Below are 14,102 nucleotides of genomic sequence, written 5' to 3' on the forward strand. Positions count from 1 at the left end.
TAATAAGCTGACCCCTTTTTCTTTTAGATATGTCATTAAAGACTTCATCACAAACATATTTCAACAGACTGAAACATCTGAAGGAAATAATCGGGCCCCACAAAGTCTTCCACTGCTTTCCTTGCCTTTTTAGGTGTGTTTGATGTGTGGCTATACCACAGAAGTGACTCGCTAAATGCAGTCAAGGAGCGCTGCCAATGAGCAGCAGTCACAGACAGTTAACCTCAAGATCTGGAAGTGTTTGTGAGTCAACGAAGCTTCACAAACTCCCTGCCAGTGTCTGCTTTTGTCAAAGTTAGGCTGTATAAAGAGTGATTAGGTTTAGCTTAGTGATCTTAAAATTCACAGTCAAGTGAGCTCAAGCACTAAATCCCGGCTGCTGGCTGCAAGGTAAGCACATTAAATTGATGTGAAGTAAATGGGAGAAGCTGGATTTATGCATTGTTATTTTTTGCTTAACTTTTTGCATATCGCTTTAAACCTTCTGTTACAGATAATTGAAACGGCATCATAGTTTGCAAAAAGTAACTGACTAAATGAAGTGTAATTTCTTGACATTGTGCATGACGTTGCTTATATTATAGGATGTTATTTGGTCCAATAGCTGTATTTCTGTATTGATCCTTCCTATAAGCAAAAAAGAGCAGCAGAATATGTTGAAAAAAACATAAATAATCAGCCTGAACGTGTGACACAAGATAAGAATGATGTGATAAATTCACTCAACTGATGTCCAGTTATGGATTATGGTCACCATCATTTCCATTTTAGTTTGTCAGCAGCATCGGTAAAAACAATTAATTCCACTTTATTCGGTCCATTTTATTTTTTATACGATTTTACTGTGAAGTCTTTCACTTGGGACACAAAAATCAGAATGACTTGCGTGTAAGTTTTAAAAGTAATTACATGCATTCTCGTCTTTATTATGTTGTTGAAGTACAGCAGGGCGTCAACAGCAACATCATTTGTTGATGATGATGATAAACAGGAAGTGATTTTAAAAAATTCTCACAAATAACATCTGTTCCTGTGTTGTTTTGTAGCAGCACCTGCACGCAAAATGAGTCTGCAACCATTAAATCCAGTGAACTGTGAAGGCCTTCTGCAACCTGGTTGTTCACTGCTGCAGCTGGATGGCGAAGTTCTCCTGTTCGGCCAGAAAGGCTGGCCCAAGCGCTCTTGTCCAACAGGAGTATTTGCTGTCCGCTTTAAACATGGAGAGCTCAGGTTGAGAGCCATCTCTTTCTCCAATGATTCCAATTATCTTCCTCCTCTGCGTTGCCCAGCTGTTTGCCGCCTCGATCCTCATGACGGGCTTCCAGAGAGTTATCTCATCCACGGTGGCCGCACCCCTAATAATGAAATGTCACCAAGCCTTTATGTTCTTAGCGTGGATAGCCGTGGTTGCAATCGCAAACTGACCCTACGGTGTAAAGAGGAAGAACTGGTAGGAGAAGTACCCAATGCTAGATACGGCCACACAATCAGTGTCGTTCAAAGCAGAGGGAAGACGGCCTATGTGGTATTCGGTGGACGGTCTTACATGCCCGCAAAAGAGCGGACCTCGGAGAACTGGAATAGTGTCACTGATTGTCCTCCTCAGGTGTTCTTGTTCGACCTCGAGTTTAGTTGCTGTTCTGCTCACACTTTTCCAGAGCTCAGTGAGGGACAGTCTTTCCATGTGGCCCTCGCTAGGGAGGACCGTGTCTACTTCCTTGGCGGTCACTCTTTGAAATCTGACAGCCGCCCTCCTCAGCTCTTTTGCTTGCATGTCGAGCTCCTGCAAGGTAGTCCATTATTGTCCTGTGACAACCTTGACTTGGGTCTATCCATCTCAAGTGCCATAATTGCCCGCACAGGACCTTCTCACAAATACATTATATTGGGAGGGTATCAGTCAAACTCTCAGAAAAGAATGGAATGCAACACCGTCATTCTGGATGAGAAAGGAATTAACATTGAACCTCTCGACGCACCAAAATGGACCCCGGATATTGTTCATAGTCGAACTTGGTATGGTGGCGCTGCAGGGGAACGAAGCATGTTGCTAGCTGTACCGACTGAGGGGAGGTCATGCCAAACAGACATGCATTACTTCTATCTAGTGAACTTTCAGAAAGAGGTAGAAGGTGAAGATGAACAGCAGGCCTGCAGTCAAGAGCTGACAGATTATGACAACTCCACTCCTCTTGAAGATTCAGAAGAGCTCTACTTTGGCCGTGAGCCTCATGAGCTGGAGGACGATAGTGAGGGAGAAGGTGATAAATACAATGAGAAAGATGAGGAGGATGAGTCACAATCAGGCTACTGGATCAAATGCTGCCGTGGTTGTCAGCTGGACCCCAATACATGGGAGCCATATTATTCCACTGAGCTCCACCGGCCAGCCATGATCTTCTGCTCTAAGGGAAAGGCAGGACATTGGGTCCACGCCCAGTGCATGGAGCTGTCTGAGACGCTGCTGCTCAAGCTCTCTCAGGGCAATAAAAAATACTTCTGCCTTGAACATGGTGGTCTTCCTCACCAGGAGATGACCCCACCTCGAAAGGTCATGCCCCTGCAGCGCACCCCACTTAAAGTTAAACACAGGAAATCTCATACAGGACGCAAGATTCCGCATCTCAAAAAAAGTGTTTTCAGAACACTTTTTGACTAACCGGTTTTAGTTTGTGAAGTGACGATCAAAGACGACCTGTGTTGTTTTCATGTAGAGAATGAATGATGAAGTAAATAATAAATAGCAAGGAAACCAAAATCGATGCCAAAACACAACAACACCGGGCCTTAAGCTGATAAATTGTACATTTCCCTGTGATGTTCACTTTTATTAGTTTTACTTCATGGAAGTCAGTTTGCTTTCTTTCAGTTGTTTGTTTTCTCATCAATATGAGAGAAAAATGTATAGTTTCTTTTTACAAATGAACTATTTTCTGAGCATAGATTTTTTTTTTTGTTGTTGTGTGTTTGTGATCAAATAAAACACAAATATTAAAACGACTCTGTCTGACTCTTGATGTCCCCCAGATATTAAAAAAAAAAGAATCACAATACATTAAATAACCCTACATGAGAATTACTAATGAACAGGGCCACAATTAAAAAAAAGGCCCCAAGGGGCGGACATTGTTCTGTCCCGTTATGCTTTGAGTCATACATGAGTAACCACATTTTGAATGTTTTTATTTTATATGATTGTGGTGTTCAAGTAAGTTTAACTTGCATCACAGTAGTATTTCAAGTCAAAATAAAAGTGTATGAAATAAATGACCTAGTTTTTAAATTGGTCATTACATCCCACCTTGTTTACAGCGGCCAGCATGCAGCCCTCATTCTAGTCCCATCCTGGTCCTATCATCTCTGTTCCGGCTTTGCTCGTAGTTGTCTTTCAGAGTGTTTAATTTCTGTGTGTGTGTGTGTGTGTGTGTGTGTGTGTGTGTGTGTGTGTGTGTGTGTGTGTGTGTGTGTATCCAAACTGAGCGGGTCGATTGCGTCAACGTTTTGATGTTTCGCCTAGAAAGTGAAAGGTTATATTATTTCAAACTAGCATTTACTTCCTTACAAAGTAGACACATCGGCTCCCCACTGCATTTTCGGTGAAGAAGTCTAATATTCAGTGTCTACTTTTCTTTAAGAGCCATATTTGTTGAAATGGAAGCCAAGTCGTCTTCTTCTCGTCAATCTACTGCTGCTTCATCGTGATGCCTATGCCTCGCTGTTGCCTCCTGCAGAGCAGAGAAAGCAATGCATGAACGAGCATCTCTAGCTCGACTGAATGGTTTACATCCTAGGTTCCCCAAGTGGGGTACGCCAATTGTAATCGGGGGTACAAGAATAACAATTAAAAACAATTAGCACCTAACACTCTCAATTACGAGTGCGCCTGATTGCCACACGGTGCAATGGAGAACGGAGCAGAAAGCAGGAAGGAGACAGCACACGATGTTGTTCATTGCTCTGTGTGCATCATATGAACAAATAAGTACGCCTGATGATTATTTTGTGCATTAATAGTGTTTAATCTCAAAGATTTGATTTATATTGGTTTTCCAACACCCACACAGTGCAGCGGTGAAAACCTGTCACTGTGAGTGGGGCTTTATCGTTGGTTGTATGTGTTTTTGTACTTCAGATACTGCTTTATCGTGATTGTTAAACTTTCCCCTTCGATTTGGTCATAAATTATTCTGCAGATTTAAACCATAGCCATCGTCAGTGGACAAAAAAAGTGATGCTCAAATTCAAGCCACTCAAACGGAAGAATGCCAACATCAGGCTGGAGTAAAAGATATGTAGGATGATTACTTATCTATTTATCAGTGCTTATGTGAAACGTTATATCAAAATGTGACCATGTAAAATACACAGTTTGACCCAGAATTATTTTTAAATGAATTAACCAACTAACTATGTTCAATATTTGTAAAAGATATGTTGCATGGTTACTTATGTATTTATTTGTGCTCATGTGAAATGTTATCCAAAATGTGACCATGCAAAATACAGAATTTTTACGAGGAAATTTTACTATAAATTATACTATAGACTATACATTTTACTATAAATTACTATAAAATTAATGACAATTAACTATGTTCAATATTTCATGTTAATTACTATCAAAATGTGTGTTTTTAAAGTGTGCAGGAGTAGGGGGTACATGGCTTCAGGTCAAATGCCTGAAGGGGTACGCCACACCACACGTGTGGGAACCACTGGTTTACATTATTTGGTTGATGTTTGGCGTGCAAAATGCCAAGCTTTGGTGGGTCGGATGTGGCCCATGGGCCGCCTATTGTGGTCCTTGGACCGGCGTACCTTTTATAAAAGGCAAAAATTGTCTTCAGATACAGACCGCTGTATAGTTTTGGCACAGCTGTTCTTCTTTGTCTGTTTTACTTAATGAAAACGAACATACTAGAATATGATGTCAAATGTCCTGCATGTTTTGATTTAGTAAAACAAAGCTACACAATATTGCACTGTGACAGTTTTCAGTTTTAGTTGAAAAATAATGCAGAAGAATACAAAATGGTGTAACTGTGACTGTTTAAAGTGGGTTTTTTTTAAAGACATTCTGTGAAACCTGGTGTGCAAAATAATATCTGTAATTTAGTGTTGATGGAAAATACAAAATGAGAAGGCTGAGATGGAAATGTTTGTGAATCATCCATCACCCATTGCTTTGGGAATGCAATTTATTTTGACAAAACACAAATATGAGACTAGCTGCGACATGATGCATTCTAAAACATGATGTCTGTAGAGGCCTGTGACAACCATACGATGAATTGGTAATATTTCACTGCTGGTGTATGGTTGCACTTATGACAGTAAAATAGAATCAGACATTCAATCAAATAAGAAAACCAAATTGCTTGTCACATCTTCAAATGTTGAGGGCAGGGAAAGACAATGCAATCAGTCAAACAAATAAAGTTGCGAAGAAACTTGGTTTCAATGACATCCTTCTTTCCCTCCTCCATCTTCAACCACTGCGAAGAAGAGATGCCAGCAGAGGAAAACTGCTCAGTTTATACCAAGCTAAAGAAACGTCCTCACTCGGGAATCTGTCGAATGCTTGGCTTCATGTGGGACAAACAGCATTTTCACGACATATGAAAAAGGCCAGTATATGCTTTGTTTTATGTGAAAATGTCTAATAAGTATGATCTATCATCTAATGTCCACAAAATAAAATTAAAAAAACAGTTCAAAGTGACCTGGCATATATTCTGTCCCGTGGGTGCCGGAATAAAGCAATAAATTCATCTTTCTCAAAGGGCACCTGTGAAGCAAAGAACATTAAAGTCTCTGTGATTGCATTTTTCTCCAGTAAAAATGATATCAAAATGTAGTGGCCACAAATATGGTCATCTTAACACATTTTCCCAACTATGATTCATCTGCTTCCATAAATACCCGCTCGATAAATTCACAAGTATGTCACATCCTCACAATACAATAAAATGAGCCATATATCATGGCATAGAAAGTAAAATAAGAACTTTTTTTTGCCCTCAGCAAATGAAAGTCTGTGTGTGGCACTGTCCATAGGTTATGGGTCAGACACACAATTAATAAAGCATAGCGGTCTTAAAACACTGGTCAGTCAGGCTCAACATATTAAGTTAAAACTTAATGACGATGCAGTTTTGAATTGGCAAAGTCTATATGTGTTTTGAATTACAGTATAATATAAAAGTTTTAGAAGAACAGCACTACATAAAATAAATGAATTATTAAATCACGAGTGCACAATGTGTGGACATCAGTCTTGCCGGTGTAAAATCAATAAAATCTTCAAGCTTAATTTCACATAGAAAAAAAAAATCAACTCTCAATGACCTCCTGGTGCAATATTTCACTGTCCTGGATCTCTGCCGGGTCAATGGTTGCTAGCAGGGATTTTGCAGAGTCCTTATGGGCCTCCATAAACTTCTGCAAGTACTTTGAGGTGTAGAGCCAGTGATGTTTCAAGACGTCCTCAAGTTCGAAGGCCTTTGACTGACGTGCATTCATCTTACGGAAACGCCTGAACAGTTTATTTGCTGACTCGTTCCCCTCACTTGCCCAGGCACCAATAGATCCGTCTCTTTCTATTATCTCTGGAACATGGGCCAGTGTCTTGTGCAAGTAATTGGTTATCTTGCCATTGTACCTGTATTTGAAGGTAGAGGAGATGAGGTTAGCAAAGCTCTGGGAGTTAAAGGTGTAGCGGCAGAGCTGGTCAGGGCACTCTTTGGCTGGGCAGGTGGAGCGCCACACAGGCTTCATCTCGAGGTACAGCCTCATCAGCTCCCTCAGGGCTTCCCTTCTATCCTCTGAGGGCACCAGCTGACACACCACTTCCACAGCCTCGAGGGTCATTAGCTTGCGGGCATAGTTGCCATTCATCCTCATCACTGGTTTGAGCTTCAGCTTCTGCCTCAGTTCTTTATCTACAGCTGCCCGCCAGCTGCGCCTTTCTTCCTTGCTGGGGTTTTCCTTTCGGTACAGCTCTCCTACTTCATCCTGGAAAATTTTGTAGAACTCAGTGGCGTTGCCAATGTCACAGTGTAACGCATCCAGTGTGGACTGCGTCTCCATGAAGGGCTTGGCAGAGACCCCTTTGACTCTGCCCCGCAATTCCTCCACAGACTCAGAAAAAGGGTTGGTTCTCCAGATTTCATAACGTGCCAGGTTCTCATCATGGCTGCGCGTGATGGAGTGCAGTAGCATATTTTTAGAAGCCTCCGCTCGATTGGAGTCACACAGCGTGCAAATATAGGTGGATCCTGAGGCTTCCAGGCCCTCAAATTCACGTACAATCTTTTCATCATACCCCGTGCCTCTGAAGTGGAAGCGGAAAGATCGAGGCAGGCCAGCTATGGACAGGATAAGCCTGCTGTCCTTCATTGCATTACGCTCTGCAACAATAGGCCCCAAGAGAGCTGTGAGTGTCTCGTGGTCTGATTCATCCACAAACATCAGACCGAGGGGCTTACAGGACAGTTCGGAGTTTGGCTTTGGCTCAGTGAAGATGGTAACCTCTTCACTGTCTTCACCTAGCATAACTGAAATAGACATAATGGTGAAAGAGAAACGCACAGCTTTCTCGGGAACAACTGGTCCCCCTCCATGCTTTTCACTGACATCTCCCATGCCGTCACAAGATTCTTTGATCATAACACTGAAGCCAAGGGTACAGGCACTGTCTTCCATACCTGTCATTCTCAGCCCTTCCACAATGTCCTCCTCAAGATCCTTTATCGCTGACACCAAAGCCACATCATAGCGAAATCTTCGAGTGATGGTGTCAGCTGGTGAGTCATCCAAAGAGGAAGTCCATCCAGAGAGCCCATTAATGATGCCAACATTGCAAGATGTAGACACATTCTTAAGAGCTGGCTGCCATTCAAACTGGTGAAAGCCAGGGAGAAGCTCTTTCTCTGCAGCTCGGAGAGTGTGCAAGGGCTGAAAGATCTGGCGGCCACTTGTGGCTTTAACAGTCCGGTACATTTTGTGATATTGGCTGCAGCTCAGGAAAGTGTTGACCCGGATGGCCAAGCACACAGCGGGATGCAACGCAAAGCCTCTGCCTGCAGAACAAGACAAATTAAAGAATTTCGGTCAAACACTGATGGAGGCAAAATAAAACAGAAAAGCATAAGGACGTTAAGAGAATCATTCACCATGAAACTGTGGAAGCACAAACTTTAACAACAGCTGCAGAGACATTTGTTTGTTTGCTAAATATCGTTTCAGACTTTAAATGTACCACTGTCCAGAGCACACAACCCCATAAGTACACAATATATGATTTCCTAATTTTAAAATGTTATAATGGGCTAGAGGGTGAATCAGTGAAGCTGGCAAAAATGATGTATTGGCTGCAGATGAAAACAGACACCAGCTGGCGTCAATTCCCAAACGGGGAAGCTGGTGCTGTCTGTGTCACTTGCAGATACAAGAGCTGCTGATGTTGTTCGGATTCTAACAGCCCCTTCACAAAAGTTGTTGTTCTATATCAAAGGGAGTGTGAAAATGAAAGACTGACAGTCGGGCAGAAAGAGTGTCAGGGCTGGAGAAAATCAGGAAGAGCCAACAATGGTGGTGTAATAGACAGGGATGGAAAAGCATGAAACGCTTTTCAATCAAAAGCACAGAAAAAGTCATCTCTTCTGAACAGTGATCTTTTAAACTCTTTGTTAATTAAGAGATGAGTGCAGCCCTCAGATTATGCCACAAATTAATGTGAACTAATTCATTTATTTGTGTACTGTATGTTTTTTGGAGCTACGGGGCATACACAGCGATTGAACAAAGGCCTCATTAATAGCCTCTTACCTTGCATCATGACCTCCAGCTCATCTGCCTTCCGGTGTTCATTCTCAGATCTCAGCGCCAGCAGATATAGCGTCAGACACACAGACTTCAGGTCGCCACCTTCCTCTTTATCTGCAAACGCCCTCACCTGATTCTTCAGTTCCCTCAGCCGATGCTTCTGGGCACGACGTGTGAGCGATAGCAAGTGCTGCCGGGGTCTTCCTCCTTTATTGGTTATCAGGTAGTTGTCAAGCTCTGGTGATTGCTGTCTTGCTGCATCCCGCTCTTGCAAATCATGGTCCATACAATGAGCTTTAAATGAGTCTAGCCTTACTTTGCGGCCACAGCCATCTCTTGGGCAGAGCAAAAGAAGAGAATGCAGGGCTAACAAAAAAGTTTTGGCAGGGAGAATGAGGTCATTGCTGGCACAGGGCAAGTTGCAGGCAGGGCATTGAGGTCCTATAATGTGGTTGTATTTTATAATACAGTTGCTGCAGAAGAGGTGCCCGCAGGGGGCTTGAACTGGGTCAGACAGCAGATGGTCACACACCATGCAAGTGAAAGAACAGAGGAAGTCGACAGGGAGATTCTCAGACATAAGCTTGTTACTCAGGTGCTCTTTCTGACAATGTGTGATGGTCCTCACCCAGTGCTCCCTTTGGACACTGGGACTTCTCCATGTTTCAAGCATAGGATCATGAAGATGGCCTCCAAATGGTGGACTCTCACTACTGACCGTGCTGTGGCTATGGTCCAGCCTTATTCTTTTCACTAAGCCGTGGGTTTTGGAAGTGGCTTTGCTCCTTTTTCTTCCGGTCCTCAGGTATAAATGTTTCTTGGTTGAGCAAAGGCGGCAGATGGCACAATGAGGTTTCCACTCTGGGACTTTTGTTCCGGAGAAATTGCAAACACCCCCTCCCCGCATGGCAGTCGTCCAGCAGCGATGGCAGAAAGAAAGAGGATGGACTGATTCTGTATCCTCTGTCACATTCACTTTGAACACTTTGAGGATGACCTCTGGCCAGTTTTTTGACCGGCAGCCCATTTTACGAAGGGAATTCTTGCTTTCGTCATCCAGAGCTGCATGAACGTTATGGACTGGACCTTTGACTTTTGTTAAAGTGGTTCCACAAAGACGGCACAAACACCTAAAAAGAAAACAATTTGTCATTTTTTAAAAAAGATCAAGAAAAAGGTTTGTGTCAGTTAATCACCTGAGACGGTTGATGTGGTTGTCTATTTCTTCTAGCTTCAAATCCATTCTTTGGCAAGGTCCTTTAACGTGTTCCTTGCTTTTTGCACTGAGGGAAACTGTCATAACAGTACCTGGGCTCACACCATTACCTAACTCTGTATTTGGAATTCCACATGGGGTAGGGTTAGAGATGCCTGACATGTCTTGCTTCTCCGTCTGCGTCTCACTGGACACAGGGGCCTTCTCAATGGACTTCACTCTAAACAGTTTAAACTTCCACTGAGAGTACTTAGAATGAGGATGGTGGAGCTCAGCCGGCATGGATGATCTGGGGCCATCTGTCTCCAAGCTTTCCTCTGCCATGATTGGACTTAGGCCTAGGAGAGGCGAAAGAAAGGAGAAAGAGAGTGGTATGTGAATGGCTGACTAATATTCACAGACAAAAACAGCATGGAAAAAGTCCCCATGAGTGGCACATTTGAGGATGCAGAAAAAATACAATTTTTTATGATAAATTCCTTATCTCATCCCCAGATCTAGTTATCTTAGAGCCTGAAAAGCTTCACTTACATCCCTGGATACAAACATACTACCCCAAACTCCAATGAAGAAAGTCATGAGCCCTGAACTGCAGCGTCACGTTACACATGAAGATGTAATAAATCCATCAGTACAGCACCAAAATCTTATTTTCTCTCATCTCCAATCACCTGTTTTTCAGGGAGCCATTGAGATTTTATCTCTCTGACATAAAGAACTTGCTAAATGGCAGTGTGGTCCCTGCAAGACTGTCAATCATTTATATTTGTCATTCTCTAAGCTGGGGAGAGGACCAGGGTCCCCGGAGCAATAAACTATATCTGTGAAGGCAGAGGAAAATTGAAGACACTAAAGTTATTCCACAATACATTTATATTGACTGGACAGGGAAAGAGAAAGGGAAAACAAGAAGCCATCACTGAACAGAGAGCATAACGAATTATTTCAAATACAACATTGTTCAGTGTAACAATCCATAATTCAATAGACATGGGTACAAACAAGCTCAGTGATACTACCAACCTAACAGAAAGTCTAATTCCAGCAAGTTACCATTACCTAAAATAAGCAGGTCAAATATTCTAATTAAGTATTTCTATATATTATATCTCGTTAAATCTTACCATTGCATACTTATGGCAGACTTGCTGTAGTAGCTCTTGTCTATGAACCTAAGCCCCTTCATCTCTGAGGCCTTTATTTACTTCTCATGCTGAACTTTCTTGTGAGACCCACAGCTGAGCCTGAGTGCATGAGTGTCAGCTGGGCTCCTACCTTGTTTTTCAGTCTCAGCTGGCGTCAGTCCCCTGGGGGTCTTCTCTGCATGGGGGCGCAAGGGAAACCCTGGAGCTACAGGCCCAAACACACTGCTGTATGTGTTTGTCTTTCACAGCTTCAGGCATCTGTTGCCAGAAGGCTAACCTCCATATTCTGGAACTGATGTTGTCTTGACTTTTGTGGCTTGTATTTATACCCTTTCTATGCCAGGATCCCAACAGTCAACTCTCGACACCTGATGCAGGCAGCTGATTCTGACCCCAAAAAATGAGGTCACACATGTTCAAAGTTTGGGTTCTACACAAACAACTTTCTACCTCTTATGTATACACAGTTGTCCCTCACTACTCGGCAATTCAAATTGTGTGGCTGGCTTTATGGTCTTTCTTTTCTGTCATGGTTTTTCAAAAATATATGAATTAATATCATGCTCTTTCGTCGTTTAATACCGCCTATTATTAAGCATTTTTAAGCAAATTTTACGTGTTTTTTGCTTAATTAAGCATTTCCATACATAAAAACGGCTAAATGAACTGAAATAAGGCATTCAGAAGACAAGTGAGTGAGTGAGGATTGGTAGACACCAACATAAAGTGCATTGCAATGGCTTCACTTTTGAAAGTTGCCTTCTTCTATACTTTGGTGTGTCACGTGGTTCCGTCTGTGTGTCTGTTTTAGGTGTGCTTTGTGTATTATATCGTTTTCACCCAGTGATCCGTTCCTGTCTGGAATGCATTATTTACTAATCCGGCAAGCTAATTATTTTCCACCAAAATTCCACCAGGGTCATTATGCACTCAGACAGTAGGCAGGGTTTCAGACCTGTATTTCATCTGTAAATATGCAAATTCATTGAGTTTTACTTCAGAAAATTTAAAAAACGATTGGTATCATACAGAAAATACATTTAAGATTCTGTTCAATGAACAAATATTAATATTTAATTTATGTTCTAATTCTTTTTCTTATTTTTCATGAAACACCCCTGACTGCACTTCACTGATATTTAGGGAGGTTTATTAGAACTTTTATAGTGGAACACCACTGAAGTGTAAAATTCAGAGGAAAAATATGCAGCACTGGGTTGAGGAGGAGGTTGAATCAGCGTGCAATAGACAAGTCAAGCTTTCCAACAAAGAGCATGTTTTTACTGTGTGTAAAATTATATTCCATTTTTTTCTGCTTATCCGGGTCTGGGTCTTGGGGGCAGCAGTCTCAGTTGGGAAGTTCAGACTTCACGGTCCCTGGCCTTCTCCCAGCTGGGCATGCCCAGAACACCTCACCAGGGAGGCATTCGGGAGACATCCGGACTAGATGGCCGAACCACCTCAACTAGGTTCTCTCGATGTGAAGGAGCAGCGGCTCTACTCTGAGCTCTTCCGGGATGACCGAGCTCCTCACCCTATCTCTTAGGTTGAGTCCAGCCACCCTATGAAGGAAACTCATTTCAGCCGCTTGTATCCACGACCTTGTTCTTTCGGTCACGACCCAGAGCTCATGACCATGACCAGGAACATAGATCAACAGGTAAATCGAGAGCTTTGCCTTCCGGCTCGGCTCTCTCTTCACCACAACGGTCCGGTACAGCGACCGCTTTACTGCAGACGCTGTGCCGATCCGCCTGTCGACCTCACGGCCCAACCTTCCCTCACTCATGAACAATACCCCGAGATACTTGAACTCCTCCATATGGGGCAAACCACCCCAGTAAACGCTGAAGGTCACAGCCTGATGAGGCCATCAGAACCATATCATCTGCGAATAGCAGAGAAGAGATCCTAATGTCCCCCGAACTGGACCCTGCGGCTAGAAATTCTGTCCATGAAAGTTATGAACAGAATCGGTGTCAAAGGGCAACCTTGGCGGAGGCCAACATTCGCCGGAAACTGGCTTGACTTACTTCTGGTAATGCAAACCAGGCTCCTGTGTGTAAAATGTGATTTGCTTTGTTTTTTTCACCACTATGTTGAATATACAATTTTTTAATCAGGACATACTGACGAATTATGTTCTTATGCTGCGTGCCAATAGACAGACACATGATGATTAATTTGTGGTTTGTATTTAACACCAATCGGAGACAGGATCACTGTGCCAACACCTTCATATTCCCTCTTCATCATCAAAGAGTGTTTAGTTTAATTTCATTGGAGTTTTGTTTTGTATGAAGGTGATCAGCTTTTTGTTAGACTTTCAATACCTGCCTACAGCGTTAAAGACAATTTTATGAGGGACTCATTAATTATGTGTTATAGTTAACAGAATGGATTGTGCTTGACTTGAAGGTTCCATTGTAGTGGGAACGGTGATTATGTGCATTTTCTGTTTTTGTTTGAGAAATTGTAATGTCTATATGTGTATTGAACAGGCTGAAAAGAGAATGGTGTAAGAGATGACATAGAGGGAGGATATAGCAGTGATCTTGCATAAAAAGAGTTGCAAAGGATAACAGGCTTAGCTCAGTGTGAAGAACACGTAAGGGCTTTAGGTTGATTGCACGCTGTGACAAGGAAAGGGGTGAGGAGATCAAGTCTTCCAAGCACAACTGTTAGAGCTAGAGGTTTAAAAAGACCCCTTGACAGCTTAAGTCACAGTGCAGCTTACAGAAAAATGTCAATAAACAGATATTGACAATGAATGAATATCAATGATGCGCCCAAATCTTTCTCATAGTGAATCAAATGTCAAAATTGGGTATCTATATTTGAATAGAGGATTCAAAATTGATGCATGATTTTTCTAAATGTCATGAAGTATGTACAAATCTCTATGGTTATAGAAG

The 14,102-nt window shown here is 42.3% G+C and overlaps 2 protein-coding genes across 2 annotated transcripts; one reads left to right on the forward strand and one right to left on the reverse strand.

Moving 5' to 3' along the window:
• Positions 1-1,063: 1,063 nt before the first annotated feature.
• rag2 (recombination activating gene 2) lies at positions 1,064-2,659 on the forward strand. The gene has a single exon (XM_054776924.1). The coding sequence runs from the start codon at positions 1,064-1,066 to the stop codon at positions 2,657-2,659; it is 1,596 nt and encodes a 531-aa protein (XP_054632899.1).
• Positions 2,660-5,618: 2,959 nt separating this feature from the next.
• On the reverse strand, positions 5,619-11,452 carry rag1 (recombination activating 1). The gene is made up of 4 exons (XM_054776843.1): positions 11,318-11,452; positions 10,023-10,380; positions 8,830-9,956; positions 5,619-8,081 (listed from the first exon to the last, which is right to left on the reverse strand). The coding sequence occupies exons 2-4, from the start codon at positions 10,364-10,366 to the stop codon at positions 6,334-6,336; spliced, it is 3,219 nt and encodes a 1,072-aa protein (XP_054632818.1). The 5' UTR covers positions 10,367-10,380; positions 11,318-11,452; the 3' UTR covers positions 5,619-6,333.
• Positions 11,453-14,102: the final 2,650 nt, after the last annotated feature.

The sequence above is a fragment of the Dunckerocampus dactyliophorus genome, chromosome 5 (assembly GCF_027744805.1).
Source record: "Dunckerocampus dactyliophorus isolate RoL2022-P2 chromosome 5, RoL_Ddac_1.1, whole genome shotgun sequence".
Taxonomy (NCBI): domain Eukaryota; kingdom Metazoa; phylum Chordata; class Actinopteri; order Syngnathiformes; family Syngnathidae; genus Dunckerocampus; species Dunckerocampus dactyliophorus.